At 32.6% G+C, this 23980-nt stretch overlaps 1 protein-coding gene across 3 annotated transcripts in view; it reads left to right on the top strand.

Moving 5' to 3' along the window:
* HDAC4 (histone deacetylase 4) overlaps positions 1–23980 on the top strand; it is a 57126-nt gene that overhangs the window by 1789 nt on the left and 31357 nt on the right. Inside the window, exon 1 of one of the 3 annotated variants that reach the window (XM_065344012.1) lies at positions 4900–5571. The exons of 1 other annotated variant lie outside the window; for it this stretch is intronic. Coding sequence is in view for 1 of the 2 variants with exons in the window: in XM_065344010.1 (XP_065200082.1) it covers positions 23866–23884 (19 nt within the window). In the remaining variant the exon portion in view is untranslated. Of the gene's footprint in view, positions 1–4899; positions 5572–23708; positions 23885–23980 lie in introns of those variants that run through there. One more of the 3 variants, XM_065344010.1, reaches the window with a different exon arrangement.

The raw sequence follows: 23980 nt of genomic DNA, 5'->3' as shown, positions 1-23980 counted from the left end.
CAATAGAATTGGGCCAGTTGACTAAATGTCAGTAGGAAAAAAGTTTATCAAAAATACGAGTACCTGTTGGATGCGGGGTTTATGTGAGTGGAGTAGCTGTCACAGAAACATCAATCATTTGTGGTTCATTTACTTTTAAAAATAGAAACTGTTGTTCATCGAATTGAGTAACAATTCTGGTTTTTAAGCAAACTCTAAATTCGTGTTTTTATTCCAAAGTCGGACCTGGAAAACAAGTACTTATAGATAATGTTTAAAAACTTTCAAGTTTCTATGTCAAAGTAGCCTCACATACCTTAAAAATCAGATCAGTCGAGGGCTTGTGATCTGCCTCTCTTGACATTGCTGATCTGAAACTTATGCACAAAAATTGCAGGAATCGTGATAGGTACATTGAAAACTTTACTAGAATTTCTCATAATAAGATGAAAGTGCTACAGAAAAGCAACAAGCTTTTTTTTTAATTTAATTTTTTCTATCAAAGCAATTCAATACTTTCAAGAAAAAATTATCCTTTTTCCATATGTCTGGAAATACTTATTACTTAGAGAAATTCGGTTTGAAAATCTCTTATAACATTCGGCCCTCCTCCTTTCTAAAATAAATGAGTGGGTTCGCGCCCGATTTGCCTCCCCACGAAGTTATTTTCACACAACTTTCCTCAGAGTGTATTATTTCCCAAGCAGCTTCCTATCTGTTATCTCAATTCATGAAAATCGTTTCAAATATTTGTTGTTGTTGTTGTTTTTCTATTATGAGCATTTCACGGTAAAGTATTTTCGCCGACACGAAGTATCGCTGAAACGTAAATTTAAAAAATCGATCAACTCGAACACCCACTACAAATTGTACTGAAAATACTCGTACATTCGTATAGGTTTAGGTATTAGTTACCATACGAAACGAGATTTGCTTCATTGCTACCATAATTCAGAACTTCGTTGAACCATATAAGCTCATTTTCACCCTTAATATTTCCGCCTTCCTCTTCCCCCCTCTCCGCGCCACTGATTCACAAATAGTGACGATGGGTATCTCGCTTGGATTATTTAGATTTTTCAATTGTTTCGAATATAATATTGTAATAATTATTATGGGATTGAAATTTAATTAAATTTTTGGTGAATAAGTATGTTGATTGGATAAAGATTTGAAATTTTTCGTTGACAAACTGGTTGAGTGAATGTGTAACAGTACAGATATTCTTATGATGAAAACTCTTTGCACAAAAATAGGCATAGTGGACTGTAGAATCGGTCGGCTTTTTTGTTTTTTTTTCAGCACCTCGGTCAGGAGCTGTCATTTTGAAGAATCTAATTTTGGGGTCAAATTAGGACTTAAAATAATCGGGGTTCGGGTATCGGGTATTATTGTTCGAGGTCTTGGAAAAAAATTTCAGGAATTTTGAGTTTTCGCAACAAAACTGTAAATTTTAAAATTTTATTTAAAAAACTTTTTACTTTTTCTAGCCGTCCAAATTTTTCCAAGAACCAAATTCAGCATCTTGAAAGAAAAAAATCTTACAAATTACGAGTATTTGTGGTTTCTATAAGTTTCATTCATTTTTTGTTCATGTTCTTTATTCAATATTGATAGCGAAACATTATCAATACTGATTTAAAAGTTGAAGAAATTGATGTAATAATTTGCAATTCGAAGTTTCGTCTTCGGTGGTAAACGTTTATGGTTTCGTTAATGATATAAAGGAATATTTGAAAAACATTATATTTACTAAAAATTTAATTTTACAAGATCATTGATTATTTTTTTAATTTTCTCACACTTCTATCAAAACGTGGGTTCCAGTTTTCAATGAGTTCTTCTGGAGGCAAGAGTAAAATGTCAGTGGCTTTTCAGGTTTCTGGTTAATGTTGAGCCTGACTTCATAATCCTGCGGAGGAACTTTTCATGTATTATTTCATTGAAATCTCAAAACTTTAACAAGGTCAAGAAATGATTGAAGGTGTTGATTCGGCATTCCCAGTTGATTGGAAGAAACTAGAAAGGAGAAACTCATCCCATAATTAATGAAATCTACACATTTTTTGAAAAGAAAGTTGTAAAAAATTACATGCTAGAGGGAATTTGAAGTTTTCAAGTTTGAAACCGCGTTTAGAGATGGTAATTTTCAGCTTTTCTGTTTTGATTACATTTTGCTGAATAATGTTAGAAACACTGATGGAGCCAGCGATGTGTTAGGTGTGCTTCATAAACCCCTTCCCTCCTCTGGCCCTACCAAAAAACTGACTCAGAGAGCCGAAAAATTGAAACAATTCACTGAAGTGATATGATATGATGGGTACCTACGAGTATTTCAAATCCTCTTCAAGCTTTATAATAATACCCGGATTTTTTCTCAAAAAATTCAACTGAGGAACTCATTGCAAAAGTAGCCCTTGTCCAAAACGAAAATAAAAAGCAAGCAAGACAAAAAACCACTGTAAACTGTAAAGTCCTGATGAATTCGTGTGTATTCTAAGTGATTTTTTTATCAACTTGAGTATTTCCTGTTACTCTCAGAAAAACTTTTAGAGGGCTATCATACTGATGCATCCATACAATGCAGTGGAGAAAAGAACCTCCCCAATTTTTTTTCAAAGTGACAAGGTCTATTTTTGCAATGAGCTCCTCAACTTTAGTAATAATAAATCGTTTAATCTAAAATTGATGAACAATTGTTATTCATCTTCGAATGGTATATTACTCGTAGCTGCATTCAAAACACCAGAATCATATGATTTATGGATGTCTTTCATTGTTTTTATCAGATTACAAGATCCCACTTTTTGAAAAGAATAGAATTTTCCATAATCATTTCCAAAAAATAACATTTCTGGGGTTTTTACATGATGTTTATTTCTAATGGCATTTAACCAATGATGTAATTTTGGGGAGGAGAGGACATCTTTAAATTGGAAAATGCTCAATCAATTATCAATCATCATACCTGTACAATATATTTTATTATTTCGACAAAAACGTCTAGATTATGAGAAATATCCATTTAATACCTACATACAGTGACTTCTTCTGATCACTTCCCGTTTTTTTGGGTCAGTTGACACATACATTCTTGAAATTGAAAAATCAACAATCAATCCAATTTGAAACCTACCTATCATATATCTGTAGAAAAAATGACAATACGAGTAATTTTTCACTCCATCTTTCACCCTGAAATCGAACTTTTTCTCGTAAAGTATAAGTTGAAAACTTGAGTCCAAGTTTACGTTTACAGCAACATTTTTATCAGCTCTTCTCTCAATCATCCACACAGATAGGCACGTGTTTCATGTGTAGAACACAGCTACCTACATAATTTATGTACGCAATAAAATTCCCTGTTTCATAAACGATTATTTTATTTCGCATTTATTCGCAAAATAATACCATCATTATTAAACAAAGGTTAATAAACGAACATTTTGACACCAATTTCAGTTTCTTCTGATAATTAACTCCAGTTCTAAAATTAGCTCGTGTAGTTAGATAGCTTATTTGATCAAACACATCTTGTCTTTTAAAATAATTACACGTTTCGGTTAGGTATTATAATTTAAGTTTGCGGATTTTGAAGATGAGCTCGATCATGTTTTTAATCCCATACTACACCTATAATCTATGTAAAAGCTGAGCAATGAGTAGCTGACACCGCTGTACGTTTTGCCTTTAATAAAATACGTCATTATCAAGCTTCGGAGCATATTTTCCATTACGTCGGTAATTCGGTATTATTTATTTTTAAAAACTGGTAGGTATTGGAATTTTAAAAATAATATATGTGTAGTCAACCTACGCGTATGTTCAAAGCACTGACATTTTACTCGAGCATGAAAATGTGTTTAATGTAATGAAAGAAATGAATGAGGAAATTTAAGTCGTCTTATTCGCAGAAACGTAGCAGTAGGTACTATAATATTAACGATGTAAAAAATTGTACATTTCTCGTGTTAACCCTTAAACATCCAAACAAATTTAGAGGTGCACAGAAAAAATGATTTTGATTTTTTCAATAGGACTGGATGTACAGTATGTTCACCTGCCTCTCAAAACTTTTTCGTTTTGATTTTTTGTAAATTGTGACAAAGCAAAGCACTCGATTGAGTCAATTTTGAGACTGTGTAGCCCGTATTTTACCTCAACTTTCTCCTATTTATGCCCCACGAAAAATGGAGTATGGCCCGTCAACGATTTTCTTTCATGTGAAATATAATCATATCACTTTATCTCAAAATTGGCCCAATTGAGTGCTTTGCTTTAAAAAAAAAATGACCTATCATTCACCAAAAAGTTTTGAGTGGCTGGGGAGCATACCATACGTCCAAATTATATTCATGTGAGTCCTAATCGAAAAATCAAAAACATTTTTTTTTTCTGTGCACATGTAGATTTGTTTGGGTGTTTAAGGGTTAAACAAAGAAACTCAATTACGAAGTTATACGAGTCGAATAGGTACCTACTTCCTACTCACTTTGTGCATCAGTTTGGCCAACTCTTTTTTTGATGAAAATTTATGAATGAATAGATGAACTCGTATACCTACCTGGGAAAAATGGCGAAAAGGATTGAGAATCTGACAGAAGCTAAGAAAAAAAATTGTGCTACAGCGAGAGAGGTAGTGCACGGCTGAAGAGCATAAAGGTGCCACCTACGTTTAGCATACTCTATTTATAATAATGTTATATTTGTCAGTTTTTAGAAATAAATTAGTGTGTTGTTTCAGCAGTACAAAAATAGAATTAGAACGTTATTGTGTATTTATTTCGTTATTTGTTTATCATTGCGTCCGTTTTCATTGATGCAATATGACTTTTTTTTTTTTACTCTTTCTCCAAGTACAAATGTACATGCGCAGGCTTCCGCAGAGTATTGGTGAACTTCATCACGTGTACTATTAAAATTTTATACGAATGTGTGATCGTGTGTGTACCATTGTGCTGTGTATAGAGTATAAGTACGAGTGAAATTTTTTTTATCGTTACGAATGCGTAAAACGCTACGCATTAGCATTCGTTTTTTTTCGTAAATCGGTCGCGTAATTATAGTTGCGAGAAAAAAAAATTGAATTTTCAATATGTGCTCAAAAAAACCGCTGTTGCAGAGATAAAGATAACGTATCCAATGTTATGATTTTTGAAATATAAGTCGATGCTGCTGATGATGATGATTATGATTATGAAGTATACATAATACTGTATCGTGATTTATATACGGTGGCGTTTTGTTGTATGTACTCGCAGTATTGCTCTTCAACTCGGATGAATTAATATTTTACTTGGTAATATTTTTGAGCCGATGCGACGTGTAGGAGTGTGTTTTAAAAATTTGTTTACACCTGTTTGTAATTATCGAGTTTTTTGTCGATTGTATGTAATGTACGCTGTTTTCGTTGGTTAGCGTATGATTTAGATTTTTTTATTTATATTACCGCCGCCGCGTTCTCGACGTTCCACTTGGAAAATCCTATCCACCGAATGAACGAGTAGCACGATACGGATGTGTGCCTGTGTCCCTATACGCATTGCGTGCAATACGAGTACGAGTACTTGTTGGATTTAGCTTTTTCCACAGGTACAGTACACCAAAAAATAAAATACCTATCTACGTGTAAATTTTTCCTATCAAAGTAAACCTGTTCGCGTAACTCGCTGCCGCCAATGCTGCCTATATTAATTTAGCAACGGTTACGTTATTGGCTCTGGGCTGTTCTTAAAATAAATAATCCACGAGATTTGCTGATCTTTCTCGTTTTGCAGTACTACATTTTATAATGTTCGTATTTTCCCAATTTGTTACCAATAAACATACCTATATCGGAGTGTACGACTATACGTATAATATTGGTGTATTAGGTGGAGTTTTTAAAAATATAGATTTATATTTTGAAAACTCTGATGTTGAGTATGGTATTGACAGATTTGTTTTATTTTTCACTCTGTTTGTTCTAATTTAGGATTTTAATTTCTTACGTGCTTTTTATAGAAATGAAATTCGAAATACTCATTGCCATTCGTCCATTCTCTCGAAACAAGAGTATGAAGAATTTTCTGCACGATTTAATTTGACATATACCTTTTTTCAATCCAACGAGTCGAACTAAATTAAGCATTTTACTCGATTGATTACCTATTCAATGGTTTCGAATTTATTTTCATTTTTATCGCCTCAGAAAACAGCAATGGAAAAATACCGAGTTCAAAAACACTTTTTGACGGATTTTATTCCAATAGCCAATCTGCATGATCAGATTTAAATACATGAGTACGTAACATGATGAGAATAGAGAAGTCCTGCAGCGCTGACGTCACTGAGAAAAGGTCCGGTTACCAGGGATGAAAAGCTAGCCGAAAACTTAAAGCTGAAAGCCGAGCAGATTTTTGCACTAAGCCAAAAGCTAAAAGTTTGCAAGTTTCTTTTTTTCCAAGCCAAAAGCTAGCCAAAAGTTTCATTTTTTTTTGGCTTTTTCAAAGGCTTTTTTACAGGACTGAATTCTCTAAATTCAGAAGAAACAAAAAAATGAAAAAAAAATCATTCAATTTTATTTTAACGCGATTTAATGAAATGAAAAAAAAAGGAAAATAATTCTAGCAATGAATGTTCTTCACTATCACTAATTATGAAATCCGTGTACCTCTAATTTGTAATTCCCTTTTTTTGTAAATTGATGGTATATCTGCTAAAAGTTGAAAGTCAAAAGCTTAATGAAATATAGCTGAAAGCTGTTGAATTGAAAATATAAGGGAGAGCCATTGGAAGCCGAAAGTTTGGCTAAAGCAAGCCGTAAAAATCGAGATAGCCGAAAGCTAAAGCCAAAAGATTTCATTTTGAAATTTCAAGCTATAAGCCAAAAGCTGAAGTTTTATTTTAAGGCTTTTCATCCCTGCCAGTTACTGACATCAGCAGGGATGGAAAGCTGAAAGATGAAACTTTTGGCTTGAGACAAATATGAAAATCAAAAAAGAATTCAAACAGAAACTTAACCAAATGAATTTGTAAAAAAAAAAACTGAAAGAAAACTGAATAAGTAAAGCTTTTGGCTAGAGCTTTCAGCTTTCAGCTACTTAGAGCTTTCCATCCTGCACATCAGTAAGGAAATCTCCAATTACTGATGGCACATCAGTAGAGACCGGAATTTTATGCAACTGCGTGTTTTATCTTGCCAAGATGATTGTGCATATCACTTTGATCTTTCCGATTCATACGATTTGTAGTCTATTACACCGCATTTGTTTTGCATATTTTGTATATTTTGATCACAAATGAATCGGTCAGTGCAGAAAGGTAACAAGTCACATTTTTGAAAAAAAATTTTTTTGCGGAAATGGGGGTTTCAAAGTATGGCGGATCGACTGGTGATGTCAGATTTCCGCAAAACTGCCGGGAAAGTGGTATTTGGGCGCAGAAAAAGGGCGGATCCGCATTTATGACTTTTTTGTAAAATTTTTTAAATTCCTTGAAAAATAACTAACATTTTTGAGAAGACCATTTTTTGAAATTTAAGATAATCTCTGAACTGAAAAAGGATGAAAAAATTAACAACTTCGACAAAAAGTCTTAGAACTCAAGGGGTTTTTGGTCAATTTAAACGGGATAGCAGTCTAAATGATGTACTTAGATGTAGAATCAAGCCCCATTCGTGCCCGAGAAATTTCGAAAGAAATTTTGTCAATTCAGTGCAGAAAGGGTCTAAGTCCCATTTGTTTAGGCAGCAACAGCACTGGCGCACGTGAATATTTTTTTTTGGAAACTGCGCTAAAAGTTGTGTCTTGGGGTCCTCTTTCAATGACCTTAAGCATGTTTACTGAAATTTTTTGATTTTTGAATGAATCAGTTTTTTGTTATTCCTGAAAAACGCAAAAATGGACTTATGCCCTTTCTGCACTGACCGATTCAAATGTATAAAACGTCACCTTTCCAACGTTTATAGCGCATATTTCAGCATATTTAGGCCATTTTTATCATTTTTCAACATATTTTTAAGATTTTGGTAAAATTTTCGTGATTTTATCGTTTTTTTCTTAAAGACAATTTTTTTTTTGTAATTTTATTCTTATTTTTGACATTTTAAGAATTTAGATGTTTCCATCAGGAGGGAGGGGGAGAAGATGTCCAAAAATTGAATAGTATAATATAAGTAACTTTTCCATCAGACATGATTATATTTACCTATTCTATTATAGATTCAAGTATCTCAGCGTTTCTCTCCTTCCCACTTCACTATGTTCCTTTATTTTTACGACTAGTTCTCACGATCTAGAGTTGGTAGATCACGAAAAAAAATGATGTCTCAAGATCCTTACCAAATTTTATTGACATTTTTATTTTGAGTTGAAAGGCACACAGAAAAAAAAAGCTTCATAGGTGTTTCTAAAAGAGAGGTGTGAGCCCTCAAAGTACAATATAGGCATTTTCAGGGGAGAGGGTGAGGGAGAATCATATTTTTTACAGTAACTTCTATAGCTTGCTTTTTGATAAAAAATGAGCCAGTTTTTTAAAGAAAAAATTAGGTGTTTGAGATTTGGCGTTGACCTAGACTACAAGGTATGTCAAAGACCACTTTTAAGCTTCTACTGAGGGGTTAAAAATTTTCAAATCGCTCAGTTTTGGGCAATTTCGTTTATTGAAAATATTTTTTTGCGAATATTCCGCAATTATGCGAGAAGCGAGAACATCTAAAGATGACATTTTTGAAAGTGGAGGAATACGTATTTTAGAATCCAGTGATACTGGTACCAATTTTATGTGCATCATTGCCAATTTTAAAAAAATCAGGACAAATAACCAAACAAAGCGAATTTTTTCTATGAATTTTCATTTATAAATTTCGAAAAATTGTTCGAAAAGAGGAAGAATTTGCTTTAGATTTTCTTTACTGAGAATTAATTGAATCAAGTTGGGAATTAGGTATTTTCAGAAAGAATGCAAAAATCCAACCGTGAATTACTGATTTCGTTGCTCTGATGTGCTTAAATTTGCATGTCTTGAACGTTAAAAACGTTAAAATGGTACCTACGTTATTAACTATTTAATGGAATTATTATTCATATTTTATCACCACTAGCCCCTCCACTCCCCCTTCCAACAACTCGGAAAAACGTACGTGAGGTACTGGATTTATTGTGTACAACTGTTATTTTCTTCATCATGTTTTGTACAATCACTTAATTAATATCTTGGGAGGGATATCATTTCAGCTGGACTTTGTAATTGGCGCTAGATTGATTTGCCCGGCGATGTTTTCTGTTCAAATCTAGGCCTACTCACTACGTTCCTTTATTTAGGAAGAACTAGGAGAGAGCAGAGAGAGGGGTGATCAAACGCGAATTAAATCTTATAGCTGCAGTAGCTGAGAGAGTTTGAAGGGTTTGAAGTTAGGTGCTTGGTTTCTTCGTTTCATGTTGATGTAAATGTGTATTTTTCATTTTGAATTGTGAAATAATATCAACCTACTCAAAAACGTTTAAAATTTGAAAACTTTTGCTTTTTACCGTGTAGTTTAGACGAAAACGCTCCTACATCATTTTTCTGCTGCTTTGTATCATCAGTTTTGAAATAGTATAGCTCTATATATGCAAAGCATTGTCTGGGAGGTAAAGCCCATCTGTGAATCCACCCACAGATACAAAATAACTCATTAATTTAAAATGTAACGATTGTTTTTCCTTCTTTTTCGGATGAAAGTGAAGTTGTAAGTTTAAATGAGTCGAAATGGAAAAATTTTGCGGCATCAAATATTTTTTTCAAAAGTAACAATCAAGTTGATTAAATTAAAAAGCTATTATCATTAATTTTTAGATACCCACCTAGTAATTTTTTTAATTACTTGCTGACTTTTTGAATACTTACCGAAATAGACGCGGATCTTAAGTGAAAAATCCACGTTTTTTTCAGTTATAAAAAACTGTTGAGAAAACGATACCGGAGTGGAGGAATAATTTCAATTAGCTTTTCATTTCTTTCCTCCTTTTTTTTTTGTTGCAAATTCTGGGATCAAGAATTGTTTGTTTTTTTTTCTTTTCGAAAATCATCACTGAATTTTAGGTTTAGATCTTTATAAAATTAAATTTTAAAAGATTCGCGTTCTAAATGCCCATTTCAGCTTTACGTTTATAGCGTTGACTCGTTCGAATAAATTAAAATATTAAAAAATAATCTTCCCCGTGAAATTTCAATTATGAAATAATTATTCAACGTATGAAAAATGATAATTTTTTAAAAACATACGTTCGATAATGGTTCCTATTGAGGTGAAAAATTTCTATTATTAATCGGCTTTTCGACTTTTGACGCGATTAAATTGAATGTGACCTAACGAAGTTGTTACGATGGAACTGTTTACCAAATTGTCAAGTCTGTAGAAAAAAAAAAGAAAGAAAATTTCAAACATAATCGAATCGTACCGAACGCGAATTTTTCTCACTGGAAAACAGAACTTATCGATTTACCGCCCATTTTACCTTGTTAGCAAATGTGTATTATTGTGTGGGTTTTTTTGGAAAATTTAATCTTTTTCATACCCTTTTTGAAAACAAAACCACCAACTTTTTCCTCTCGTTTTAATAACTTTTTTTTTTCAATTTTGTGAGTTGTTAAATGAGCGAGAAATACTACGTTTTAAGTAGGTAGATATAATTTCTATCACGATGGTATCGATTTGTTTTAAAATTTTATAAACCTAAAGGTTTGGTTTTTTTTTCGAAGTAGGTACCTGTTTTTTGTTGCGATGAAACGATGAAAAATATCGAAATGATCTGTTTGGAATTATCTTACAGAGATGTTTTTAAAACGTATTGACAGATGAAATCGTTATCGGATGTTCGAGGGTCTATTTTTAGAAAAAATTGCTACGCTGGAAAAATGCGGACGAATAAAAGAGATAATACTCGTATATAGTTTATTTATACCTAGTTTTTAAATATAATTTCCAAGTCCCTTCTCCCTCCTTCTTTTTCACCATGAAGGCAATTCGCGAGTTTTAACTAAAACAAAATAACTATTACATTGTCAACCTTGGCTTTGAAAAGTAAATCAAAAACTTGAACATATCAATCTAAATGCGATGAATTTTTAATATTATTATTCTAATTCTCGCAGAGAAAATGTAAAAATGTTTGTACCTTCCTAAATAGGTTTATAAAATATATCGCCTCTATATATTCCAATATCAACAAATCCTCAGTCGAATCAACTTTTTCTCACAGTCACTGAATTTAAAGGACGAATGTGTTTTTAAATAATCATATCCCATACGAATTATTGATATAAATTCGATTAGGCTTCTAATTTTAGTAGTCCCAATGCGTTTCATGTTGTAATATAGCGTGATGTTATTTTTACTTCCCTATCCCCTTGCGAGATTTTTTTTCCTACAGAATTTGATAATATGGTAGAACTTTTTCCACGATATTTTCTTTCACCCAAAAAAATCGGTTAAATTTTGTTCGTTTCCTTTTCGATGAATTGGAAAACGTTATGTGGGCTTATCCAGATTTACCTACATGATTCTGTGTCGATGAATTTTTCAATAAAAAGTAGGTTTGAAGTATTTTTAATCCTGGCTACTGAACTTTTATATCGAGATATTATATCGTTTTCATTATTTTTTTACATTGTTGAATGTCCTGTAGGCATACTTGATGAGTAAAAATAATTTAATTGCGAGTGGATAGAAGTATAGATAAAGATACCATAGATGTGGGCAGATTAGATACTTGTAATTAGCGCTGGAAAGTTACTCAAATTTCAGATAGATACGACGAGTATATCCACCCTGTTTGAGTGTTTAGTGCTGTATCTAAAAATTATCGGGGTGGGTTTCAAGATTGATTTATTGTTAGCTCTTGTGTTACTGAATGAAGAAAACAACTCCGTTATTCAAGACCTAATTAATCATGATATTTATCCGATTCATTTTGGATACGATATTTTCCTATTTTTAATCGCATTACGAGGAAATTATTTTTAAATTTCAGTGAAAGTGTAGCAGGTAAAAAGATGCTTTACGTACGATTCGATTCCCAAATTTTGTTGTTTTCGCTTTAAAAAAATTTTTTCAGTTTAGTTTTTGGTAACACGTCGCAAAATTCTACAATTTTTTTTTAATTCAAAAAAATACCCAGGATCTGTGGGACGTCTACACATACAAATTAAAAAATATATTATAGTTTTAGAAATTTCAATTTTTAGAGTACAATTTTCTTCTTCCTCTTTCCCTGTCTCCATTTTTCTCTTTTTATTCCATCTTTTGAAAATCAAAATTTCAAAAATGTTGAAATTATCCTACGTATAAAATTGTCAATTTTCCAAAAAATTTACACGCGATTTTTGATATTTTTCTAAAGCGGAAAAATTACGATTTTATTTTTGAAATGAAATTGCGCCTCTCTGAAATTGATTTTTAAAGTTGGGATTCCCAGTTGAAATCCTTGCTCATCTGGATGTACGACTAGTTCCATCAGTTTTGAAAAATAAATTATTATTAGCATAATTATTTCGGGACGTCTTTTATTTCATTTCAAGATGTTTTCCCAAAATAGGTTTTTTAAATTCTGTCTTTTAGTTTCAGTTTACAAAGTGGGAATGGGTGTTTGGAAAAGCTGATGTTGACTCACCTGAGTATATTATATAGGTCCACTACCCCTCCTCTTTCTGTTAATGAACAATGAACATGATTTTCAAGTTCAAAAAATGATATCCTTTTTTGTAGGTACATCAAATGTGTGAATATAAATTTCAAAGTCGTGGTGAATTTTAATTCCCTGGTAGGACGAAAAAATAAATAGGTAGCTATAAGGGAACACATGCAGATCGAAGAACAATACGAAAAATTTCAGGAAGGAGAAAACGAAAACAAAAAGGTAAATAGGCATACCTATGCCTACGTAAAAACGAATAAATGAAATTACGTCTGCTTGAAAAATATGTATACCTAAACGAGTGCCTACGTGTAAAAAAATGTACAAAACAGACGCATGATCTGAATTTCAGCTTCTGATTCGCTTTTGCCTTCGAATCGATGGATGGGTTTCCTACGTTTTGGTACGTGGGTGTAAAATTCCCAATTATTTTGCCTTTAAAGCGGGATGGGAAAGTGCGTATTTTCGAAACCCTTTACGTAAGAACGTCAGGTACAGATTTCCTACCTTCTGGCAAATTCACTCGATGTATTGAAATTCGCGGGGCATCATTGTTATTTTAATTTTCATGACGGTACGATTTCGCCAGGGTTTCTTTTTAGCTGCCATACGAGAGATAACGTTATTTTGAAGCGAAATGCGCGAAAAAAACACACTCATTTCGTCGATTTTACGAGGATAAATCTAAGAAAAAATTGATGACTAATTGAACGCATATTAAATAGTTTGGGTGTTTTTTTTTATGTAGTCGTATCTGAATATCGTGGGGATGATTTTGTGTAAATATGTGTACGATAATTTCGATGATCGTGTCACAATTGAAATAAAATCGAGTATCTCGCCCCACCGTTACGTTTACGTATCGCCAACACTTTTCTATAAATAAACTGTACGCCTGCGTTGCGTTGCTGCTTCGCCTGACCTTGTAGTTATTCCTGTAATTGAAAACACACAGATTGGCTCTTACTTCCCACACATTTGGGGGACGGTTGCTTATTTCCACCGTGGTCGTTGATGCCGTATAGTCATGACAAAGAAGCATTTTTATATAATTTTCACCCATTTTTCGTTCACCCAGTACTCTGAAATTTCAGCGAAGATGAAAAAAATACGCGAAAATCGCGCAGAATACTACGAAAATCCAACGAAAAATATCGTGGTCATCGAAGTTTCATCGTAACCCTGACCATATTATTACGTTCGTCGTAAAGCTCGGTTTATTTTTTGTCAATTTTCGTCTACTTATTTTTTACCATCTTGTGTAAAAATTCAAGAATTTTGCATGTTTCGAATAAACAAACCGAAGTTGTTTAATTACCTTGCTTAAAAAAATTGAAAAACAAATAGGCCTACGAGTAGTCGACTGAGTTGGGTAATTTAACAACGTTCCGTTTCGATGTGCACCAATCCTGAAATTATTTTTACATTGTATAGCACTCGTGATACTCACCTAGTGCTCTCATGTGGTCGATTAATTTGAAAACTTACCTACGTAAACGAATGAATCATTTATAAATTATGTAGAACGAAATATAAATGTGTAAACTTAAGGTCGTCTGATTCGTCAAGTTGAAACGAATTTAAGCTAGTGCTAAAGATTTTGGCTCTTCGAGGTATTCGTTAATTTTTTTTCATCAGATGTTGTTCTATGCCTACCTACTTGACACTTTAGCTTTATGCACGCTGAAATGAGAAAAACTCATTTTTTTATCGATTTTGAAAATTCTATTCTATGATAATTTCTGAACGTAGGTATAGGAAGGTACTTGAGATTGTTATTTTTTTGTCATAACTTACGAATGAGGTGCTGACATGTAGAATTAAATAGAAAAACGAATATTATATGAGTACATAATTTTACTGCGATGAATCGTACTCGTATATTGCTCGAATAATGCGTGGTTTATGTAGAATAGCTTACACTTTTCTACAACCATTCGCTTTTAGAATTCATTTCCTATCGTAGTAATTAACACTGATATGATGTTTCGTTAATGAATGAAATAATTTACATGAAAAATTCTCAGTCTGTGTGATATTTTTTATGTGCAGCTTGATTAGGTACTCTATTCAGTTTTTACACAGGTCTCGTATATTTCTATTTAATCGGAAAACAAATAATAATCTACAATTTTTTGCGCTATAGGGAATTTCCTATTTTTAATTTTGCTTTTTTCTCAATATTTATTTGGTAATAATTATCGTAACATATAAATACGTGATATTTATCTAATGTACTGAAATATTACTCGTCTATTTTCTATTTTTATACAAAATTTTAATCGCTGTATCACTTAGATAGCATAATATCAATTTGAGTAATTGATAGTACCTACAACATATTAACGAATGCAAAACTGATTCGAAGAATTTTTGTATCTATACTGAAATGATGTAGGTAATTATAGTGATAGTGTTTCGTCTAAATGCATCTACCAGACTGCAGTGGCTGCATGTATTTTTTTATTCGAACCGAAGAAAAAATCTCATAAAAGTCCTCATTGCAATTGTTCAACTTATTCTTGAATTTAATTGATGCATAAAAGTTTTAATTCTAAACAACTGTTATAAAAACGAGCTTCATTACTCGTAAATCTGATGTAAAATACTAGACGTAAATGGTAGGTACGAAAGAATTTTCCTAAAATACTCGTAATAAAATGAAAACGAAGTAAAAATAAAAAAACAAAAACAAAGGATTTTATGGATGAATTCGATTTTTTGTTTGATAAAACGAAAACAAATTGGGTACAATACCCAGCGGTTGTCACTTTTTGAACCGAATTCCCATGTAAAAATTTCCATACGCTGTCGACCTTTTTTTCTCAAAGTTTTTCAGCAGAGCATTTGGGACTGACCTTCACTGCTATATTTTGAACTAAATTCACCCTAATTCATCAGTAGGTAATTACTTTGTGAAAATTTTTATTAAAAAAATTGTCTGATTTCCCCAATGATTAACACACACGGTTTCCAGTAATTGACACTCCAGTGGCTGACTTATTTAGAATCTAATTTACATACACTCCTCAAAACTTTTTGGACTAACTGACTGATATATTGTGACTCACGCATCTGGCATCAGTGTTTCCAAAACACGCACTCTTTCATTGAAATAAGCGATTGTCAACGACTGGGTCCTACCAACTAAGATTATTTTTGATAACAAATTCAGAAAGAATAAGGTGGTGATTTTGCACACCCCCCCACCCTCCGCGTTTTGATCTTGAACGTACCAGAACGTATGCTTGGATAAAAATAATTTCTCCTGAAATTTTTCAGCTTTTACCTCATCTCTCCCTCACTTATTTTGTCCCATAAACTAGTTCAGAATTCAAAAAGCGAAATAGGTAGGTAAAAAGAGCGACTATCACAAAAACTGCAGCCTGGGAAACTAAAAAGAATTTCAAAAACTTACAACATCACGAAACAATCCATGATGAAAATAATCGAGACTTTTCATCGTCTGGTAATGCAACAAAGTACCCGACGATCAAGAATTCTGACACAGACAAAATTAAGGCTTTTAGACGTAGTAGTAGGTTGATAACCCGTGAACCGTAGAGAGGACGGATGTGACAATACCTTGGTACTCAAAGAACTCACATGTGAAAGACTGACTCCGCATATTTACTTAGTTATAAGAAGACGCATTCTCAGCATTCTTAGCTATTTTAGTCGAGTGCAGTCTAGAAAAACTGAGCTGGAGAAAGCTGGTAGGGTTCAATCGCCTGATCATAAAGTGCGAAATTGAGCAAACAAACAACCCCTTTCGTTCTGAATCTGCTCGTGTAGTGAATTATCGTTGGTATTGTTTCTCATTGATTGGTTGAAATGTTTCTAACGGAAATTTCCTCAGAAAACACAAACCTCTTTGCTCCCTCCATCGACCTTTGACCTAAAATTTTAGATGAGACCGGACACAAAATCGGCTTCATGATCACAAAAGTTCATCATTTTTGGGTTATCCGATTTTTTTTTTAAATTTTGAATCGATAAGTGTTGAAACCCACTTCTCTGGCGTTTTGAGAAAATGGCTGTTAACATCATTTGATGATCTTTTTTGAAGGTTGGAAGGTGTTGATATGCTAATAAGATTCCAAAATATTGATTAGAGAATTTTCATCAATTGTAACGTTATTTTCGAAGCGAACTCAATAAATTCTACCCGTGTTGAAAATTTTCAAATTCAAATTTTACCCGTAGTTAGATACTATAAGAAAGAGGAATATTTGGGACAAGCATGGAAAACTTGTAGGTATAGGTATTGCAATAATAATTTGAATACACGATAATTGACATCCTGGTGAGCTTTTCATTGCTTTCATGTTCCTCTAAAGAAGTTGTATCTATGGAATTGAAATTTTTTTGAAAAAATTTCTGTCCTTTGTCACATTATACAGTTGCACAGCGTCCATTATTTTGTCAGCAAAGAAATAGGCCAACTCGCTGCGACAGAATATTTTTTTTCTTCCATTTCTGTTTTCAGTTCGACTAAATTGAATGCTTCAATTGAATTTTCATCATTTTTTCAGATTACTCGACGAGTATCAAATTGAGGTTAACTATTATTTAGCTTGAATTAATATCTAATGAGTCAGGATAGAACCCAAAAAACCCCTAGTGAAAGAATAACCCCAATAAACCAGTGTTCTATCGATACAGCCATTTTCAAAGGTACATGGAGTGAAAATACACTGTAGGATGTCTTTTCTGTAGAAACTATAAGAAGTCTCGAATGTGTTACCTACTAGGAAAGGCAGACAGGAAGGGGACGCGGACGTGCTGGTCCAGTCAGTAACATTAATACTTCTTTCGTAACAGCTTGATCTTTTTTTTTTCATTTTCGTTGAGACTACTGAGAAATTTGATTGCTTGTTTGATAAAAAAAATTTTCTTCGGAGATTAAAATTGAGCGAGGTCGTTTCATCCTGGTCGAAAAGACTGCTACGAAAGGTTTCATTTAATTTTAGACTAAAATCGGCAGAAAATAAATTTGAAAAAGTACCTTATTAGTTATTATTAATTTTTAGATATTCAGTTTAGATGTGCTTTTTTCATCGTAATGAAATTTTTAATCAGCTTTTAAAAGAAAACGAGGCTCTTTATTGGATTGAAATATCATTTTTAATTTTTTTTTCTTTTCATTGTAAAATGATAATAATAAAAAAAAAGGTCTTCGGGAATTTTTTCGATTTTTTTTGTTTAATAATTTGCTCAAAATATTTGTAAATATTGTTGAATTTTTCCATTTTCCTCGTTTTCCTTCCCTTTATTCGCTAGCCAATGGCGAACAACGCATAAAATTATTTACAACCATTAAAATTTTCACGGTTGAATTATGTTGTTTGCCAAAAGGCAAAATTCCACATTTTAATTTGTTTCTCGGTATAGGGGAAGTGCAAGTGCCATAATATGTACGTTGTATTCTAGTTGTATTATGTATGAGAATGCTTCGCTAAATCAGGATCGATATCTCATTAAAGTTCGCGTTGGCGAAAATTTATAGAAACCATGTGATTTTAATGCAAACTTATTATTTTGACGAAAGAATGCTTGTGTAGTATAACATTGTTGTATAGTTAGCACGTGGCACGGAGTTTTATTCATTTTTCTTTTCACTCCGATTGATCTTCTGTTCTTGAAACTTGCAAGAATCTTTTGCTATATTTTACATTCATTGAATTCAAAATTTTCATAAAAGTTGATCGCAAGTTTTTTCCCATTTCATTTACCTATATTTGAAAACCTATACCTGAGAAAATTACCTATATTTTTCAATTCTTCTAAATGATTTTTTTTCAAATTCTGCTCTCTCTAATTACGTACTTAACAGATACGAAAAAGGGGATCGCGTATTTCTGGTAACGTAGTAAGTAAAATTGAAAATCTGACTATGAAGGGTTATTTTGAAATGGAGAAAGAAAAACAAAAACTTTGATTTCTTCAAACGATTTGGTCGATTTAATGAGTACCTCCGATATTTTTAGGATGAATACGCGGTACACTATTGGTCATTTCACACTTTTTGACAGTTGGTGAAGAATTATTATAATAAAATTGATAAATAAAAATATTATGAATAAACATAGTAGCTATAGTTACTATGTTTGTATTACGAACGCTATAGTAGTGTACCTACCTTGCTTGTATATACGCACATAATTCGAGACATAAATATTTTCCCGCTTTTTCATCATATTGTTTTGATAATTTACTTACATGAAAATCTCACTTTATATGTCATTCTTTCATTCATCTTGCAGATAATTCAACTTTTAAAATATTTATTGTGTCATTTAAAAATAATTGTGAGATGAAAAGATGCAAAATTTTCAGGTGTACTCGTGATGTGCCTACACTTATGTAATGCGAGAATTATTTGCCAATTTCTCACGAGTCCCTTCTCCCCTCTCATTGAGAGTATAGTCAAGGAAGGTGTACCTAGACCTACCTACTTATGGGAAATGGATTGAAGGCACTAAATTTGAAGGTCCACATCTCGAAATTACTGAAACTTTGAACAAATCTATTTTTGGTATTGAAAAAATAATAGATGGACGATCAAAAGCCATTTATTAAAATTTTAAAAATTCAACTTTTCATAGTCAGAGTCTGTAGGTAAAAGTTGATTACTGCAATTTTAAAATTTTAAAATGCAGGTTGTCTATTTGATTCAGAATACATTTTAGGTAGGTAATGATTTAATCCAATCAGAATGGCGTTATTTTGTAGCTCAGCCAATCAGATGTTGAATTGTAACATCATTGCTTATTAAAAAAATGTATTTCGAATCAAATATATAGGCACCCTGTACTATTATAATCAAACTAGTTTTTGTTTTTTTTTTCTGTAAAGAACTTAATTTCGCAAATGGATCTCAACACTCTTGATGATGGGTGGAGGAAGGGGGGGGGGGTTTCGCGTCGTCCTCCCAATTTTTACTCAATTTCGAAACAATTTTATATGTTGTGTATTGGCTCATCGATTTTTATTGATTTGGAGTTACCAAATTTGAATATCGACATATTCTTCTGTCTTCTCGATTCGTCCTTTTGATCTCTCCAACTCCTCCTTTCGAAAATTTATAAAATATGGTACGATATGGATCCATTTTCACTGATTTGAGATCAGGCAGTCTTTTCTATGGATTTTGTTATTGGATTTGAATCACTGAATCTCTAAGTAAATCAGTTCGTCGTTGATTTCGGATTTTTCGCATTTTGAAGAATATGTACCAAATTTTTTAAGAAAGAAAATCAATTTCCTGTGAAAAAATTTTCCATTTTACTTCAAAATTGAATTAAAATTTTGAGCACTATTGGAAAAATGTGGGTGTACGTGTTTTTTTAAAAAATAACAAAAACTTTTGTAAAGGTTTTTGGTAATTCGCATATCTTGTTGGTAGGTATTCATTTAGCTAAGAATTTTTTTTCCAAATTGCCCAAAAAAATCGTTATAATTTTTTTATTTCGAGGTACCTAATTTCGAAAAAAAACCTGTATAAGTATCGTATCATCAGCAGTATTTTAAAATGGATTTTGAAATATTTAAAACCGTTCGTTTATAAATACAAGTCTCGGCGAACGTAAATGAGAAAAGATTTTAAGATATTCAATAGAGCGCGAATTCGATTCGTTTGAGGGTAAATATTTGTTTGAAATTTATTCCTCGCTTTTATTGCGAAAAATTTGATGAATAATGCGCCCGGTGTGGTATTTTGTTTGGAAAAATTCAGGGTTTAGTCGGGATTCGCGAATTACTCTTGTTTATTTTTATTGTAGGTAGGTACTTAAACATTTATCAGGGGGCTAAAAAAAAAATTGGATGAAAAGAGCAAAATTTGTAAGACTCTTGAAGAAGGTTGATGATTTGATTTGGTCAAGGACGCTAGAAGGAAGGCAAATTGATTTTTCTTTTTATTTTAATTGAGGAAAATATTTCATTACCGATGATAACTCTTGTTCGATATCTGAATTGCTTTTTATGTAATAACGCTACGACTCTTGAACGATGTCGGTGGTATAGGTAATTTTTTATTTTTTTAAATTCCTATTGAAGAACTTATAGGTATATCTGTTTTGTAATATTCGCAAAACACTCGAATGTGAATTGGGAAATTGTATTTTTATATTTTTGGTGTGAACACTGAAAAAATACGACCAGCTACAAAGTTTATTTTCAAAGTTTGAATAGATTTTTTAGTAGGTACGATTTGTGGGAAATAATGGTTAATTTTTCATTCGCTGTTGAAAGAAGTATTTAATTAAATCAAATGCGTGAAAATTTCGCCATTCGTGTATAAATAGCCGCATTAAACCAGTTCATTACTAATATTGCGCGCGCAATGAATGAATAATTATCCTCTTAGCCCCTTCTACCATTGACGTAATCGGTAAACACCGCTAAATGTGTTTATTATTTTTGAGTCTGAAAATACTCTCTTCTTTCTGGTTGAACTTCAACAATGTGAGAAACAATTCGAATTCGGAATTTTCTTCGTTGCTGAAAATTGTATATTCTCGAACCATTTTGGTGAAAATGAAAATTTCTTGTCGAAGGTAACATAAAATTAACCTACACATGTGTTGGTCGAAGAACGAAATAAACATTTTGAATGTTTTTTTGGTTCTCTTTGAAACGTTGTTAACTGCGTTATAATGAATTTTTCATATAACATACATATAATACGTATCATTACAACGTTGTTGTTCGATGCAAAAACCGGAACATTCTGAGCGAGTAAATAGAAGAGGAATGAATCTCTATCCGGGAGGTAATCTAAATTTTGGATACTCCCTAGGGAGATAATCTAAAATTTTGCGATTTGGCAACACTGATATTTTTACATTATACTGCTACGAAAGTACGCGTTGCCCCAACACCCCAAAAAAAATTCAGCGGAAATGGAGAACCCTCCGCCTCCCCCTCCCGCCTCGCCCTTCCGTTTGTAGTCCTTATATAATTTCGGCTACATAATTTATCTGCGAGTAGGTTGTGGGATGGTAAAGGGTAACGCGTTACTTTCGTAGCATGTATAATGTAAACACGTTATCGGACCGTACGTACGTCGCGTCGGCCGTTCAGCTTAACAACTGGGTACAGCCACATGTTACAGGTTTGAGGTTGCAAACTGAATCGGTGAATCGAACTTCAGACCATTGTAGTAAATAATTGTGATTTAATTAGTGAATTTTGACGTGCGTGAATTACTTAAAATGAATATTCGATTAACAATGGTGAACGATACGGTCACAAAATACATTTCACTTTAGAATTGTTGAGTTTTGATATAAATAAATCGTATGTACCTACATTCACGATAAATGTTTAGGTAAATGAAACCTCTTTTGAAAATTATCTTCACATGTTCATTAAAATTTAGTTGAATTCAAAACAAAACGTATGTATTAGTAGGTATTCCCACAATCTGCGGCAGGCGGCAGTCATTTTTGCACCTCACAACAACGTTGTATTGATAAGTATCATATGTATGTTATATAAAAAATATATTATTCAACTAGGAAGATAGAGTACGCGATCATAAACGAGTGAGATACAACACTCGGCTACGCCTCGTGTTGTATTTAGCACTCGTTTGTAATCACGCACTTTATCTCCCTAGTTGCATAATATACTATTAAACTCTTGTATCCGTCAAAGTCATTTTTTTTTCATTTCTCTCTCTCTTTTTTACTTTAACACGAGGTTATTTTAAGACCAGCAAGACGATATAATTGAATTGAGATAAGATAAGCTGCGGATAGGTTTAATCGGAATAGTATATTACTATATAGGAGGCGAAAGTGAACGTTTTCTGTCGAGTGCGAAGGGTGGCGGAACGAGCCGAAGGCGAGTTCCGCCATCGCACGAGACAGAAATGTTCACACTCGCCTCCTACATTGTAAGATATTTTTCTTGATATACGCTACGAAAGTAGAATATAAACGTTGAAATTCATATTTTCATAGGAAATTAGGAATTATTAAAAATAATATTAAACAGACAGAACTTTGATGATTGATTTGATGTGTTGTTCAAGATAATTGTAATCTTTTTGGTGTTTTTTTCGCTGTATTTCTGAAGTAAGTAAGTATGTATTTGTATCATGATGAAACGAAAACTTCGGCTGCGGAGATCAATTTGAAATGAAATAAAATAAGGATGACAGCTAGATTACTTATATCCTTTCATTTTATGAAGCTTTCTTCAGTTCAAGGCGAACTAATGTATGTACTTAGACTTACCTTATTCGAGTTTTTGTAGTTATACAATCTTTATCAATATCACAATACAAAACAATTCTTCCCTACGTCTTATTCTTGAAAGAATTATGTATGTTGGAGAAATTTTCAATGCAACATCCGAAGTCTTCGTTTCACCCATGATACATACAATTAGCTATCGATCTTCACAAACAATGAATTGGTTAAATCAAATGAACTCGATCACCGCATAAAATAAGTTTGAAGTAATTTCAAATAAAGCAAAAAGAACACGGAAACGAATAATTATCACGAACAACACACTAATTAATCATAATGGGTGTTATATTTAGATTATTTAGACAAATTTTTTCAATTCAACATCCGAAGTCTTCGTTTCACCCATGATACATACAATTAGCTATCGATCTTCACAAACAATGAATTGGTTAAATCAAATGAACTCGATCACCAATAAAGCAAAAAGAACACGGAAAAGAATAATTATTACGAATAACACACTAATTAATCATAATGGGTGTTATATTTAGATTATTTAGACAAATTTCGAGTCTGAGTGAGTGAGAAGTCTGTGTTACGTACTACTCGCCACTCCGTTTCTCGATAAAACTGATAACGTTCGTTTTCGTACTCGATGTACTCCTACTTGATGCGTTCATGCGTTCTTTTCATCTCAGTGAGACGAAAAAGCGTTCTTTTCGTCTCACTGAGATGAAAAGAAACAGTCGCGTAATATCAATGAGTTTCGCACGTTATCGAACGACAGATATTCTACAGTTTCGTAGCGTGTATCAAGAAAAATTTATAAATATTGATATAAGTAGGTGACGAATATTGAAACGTAGTTATACTACTCGTACGATCAGTTTCGTTAAAGGCGCCAGTGTATTAGTTGGTCGACGGTGTCGAATTATTATTTATTTTTTAATCGCTTATTACCGTTGTTTTTTGCTTAAAACAAATAATTATTTAAACGTGTGTCGTGTTTTATATTTTATGTAATCATGAAAATTAAAATATCAGGTTGGTATCAGTGCTATATTTTGTTTTATTTTGCGGTGTTTTAAGTATTCGCCGGGTATACGTAAGCAGAATGTTGAAAAAGTTGAAAAAAGTTCA

This window comes from Planococcus citri, chromosome 1 (assembly GCF_950023065.1).
Source record: "Planococcus citri chromosome 1, ihPlaCitr1.1, whole genome shotgun sequence".
Lineage (NCBI taxonomy): Eukaryota > Metazoa > Arthropoda > Insecta > Hemiptera > Pseudococcidae > Planococcus > Planococcus citri.
Note: the sequence above shows the minus strand (reverse complement) of the source record. Positions and strands in the feature narration are given on the sequence as shown.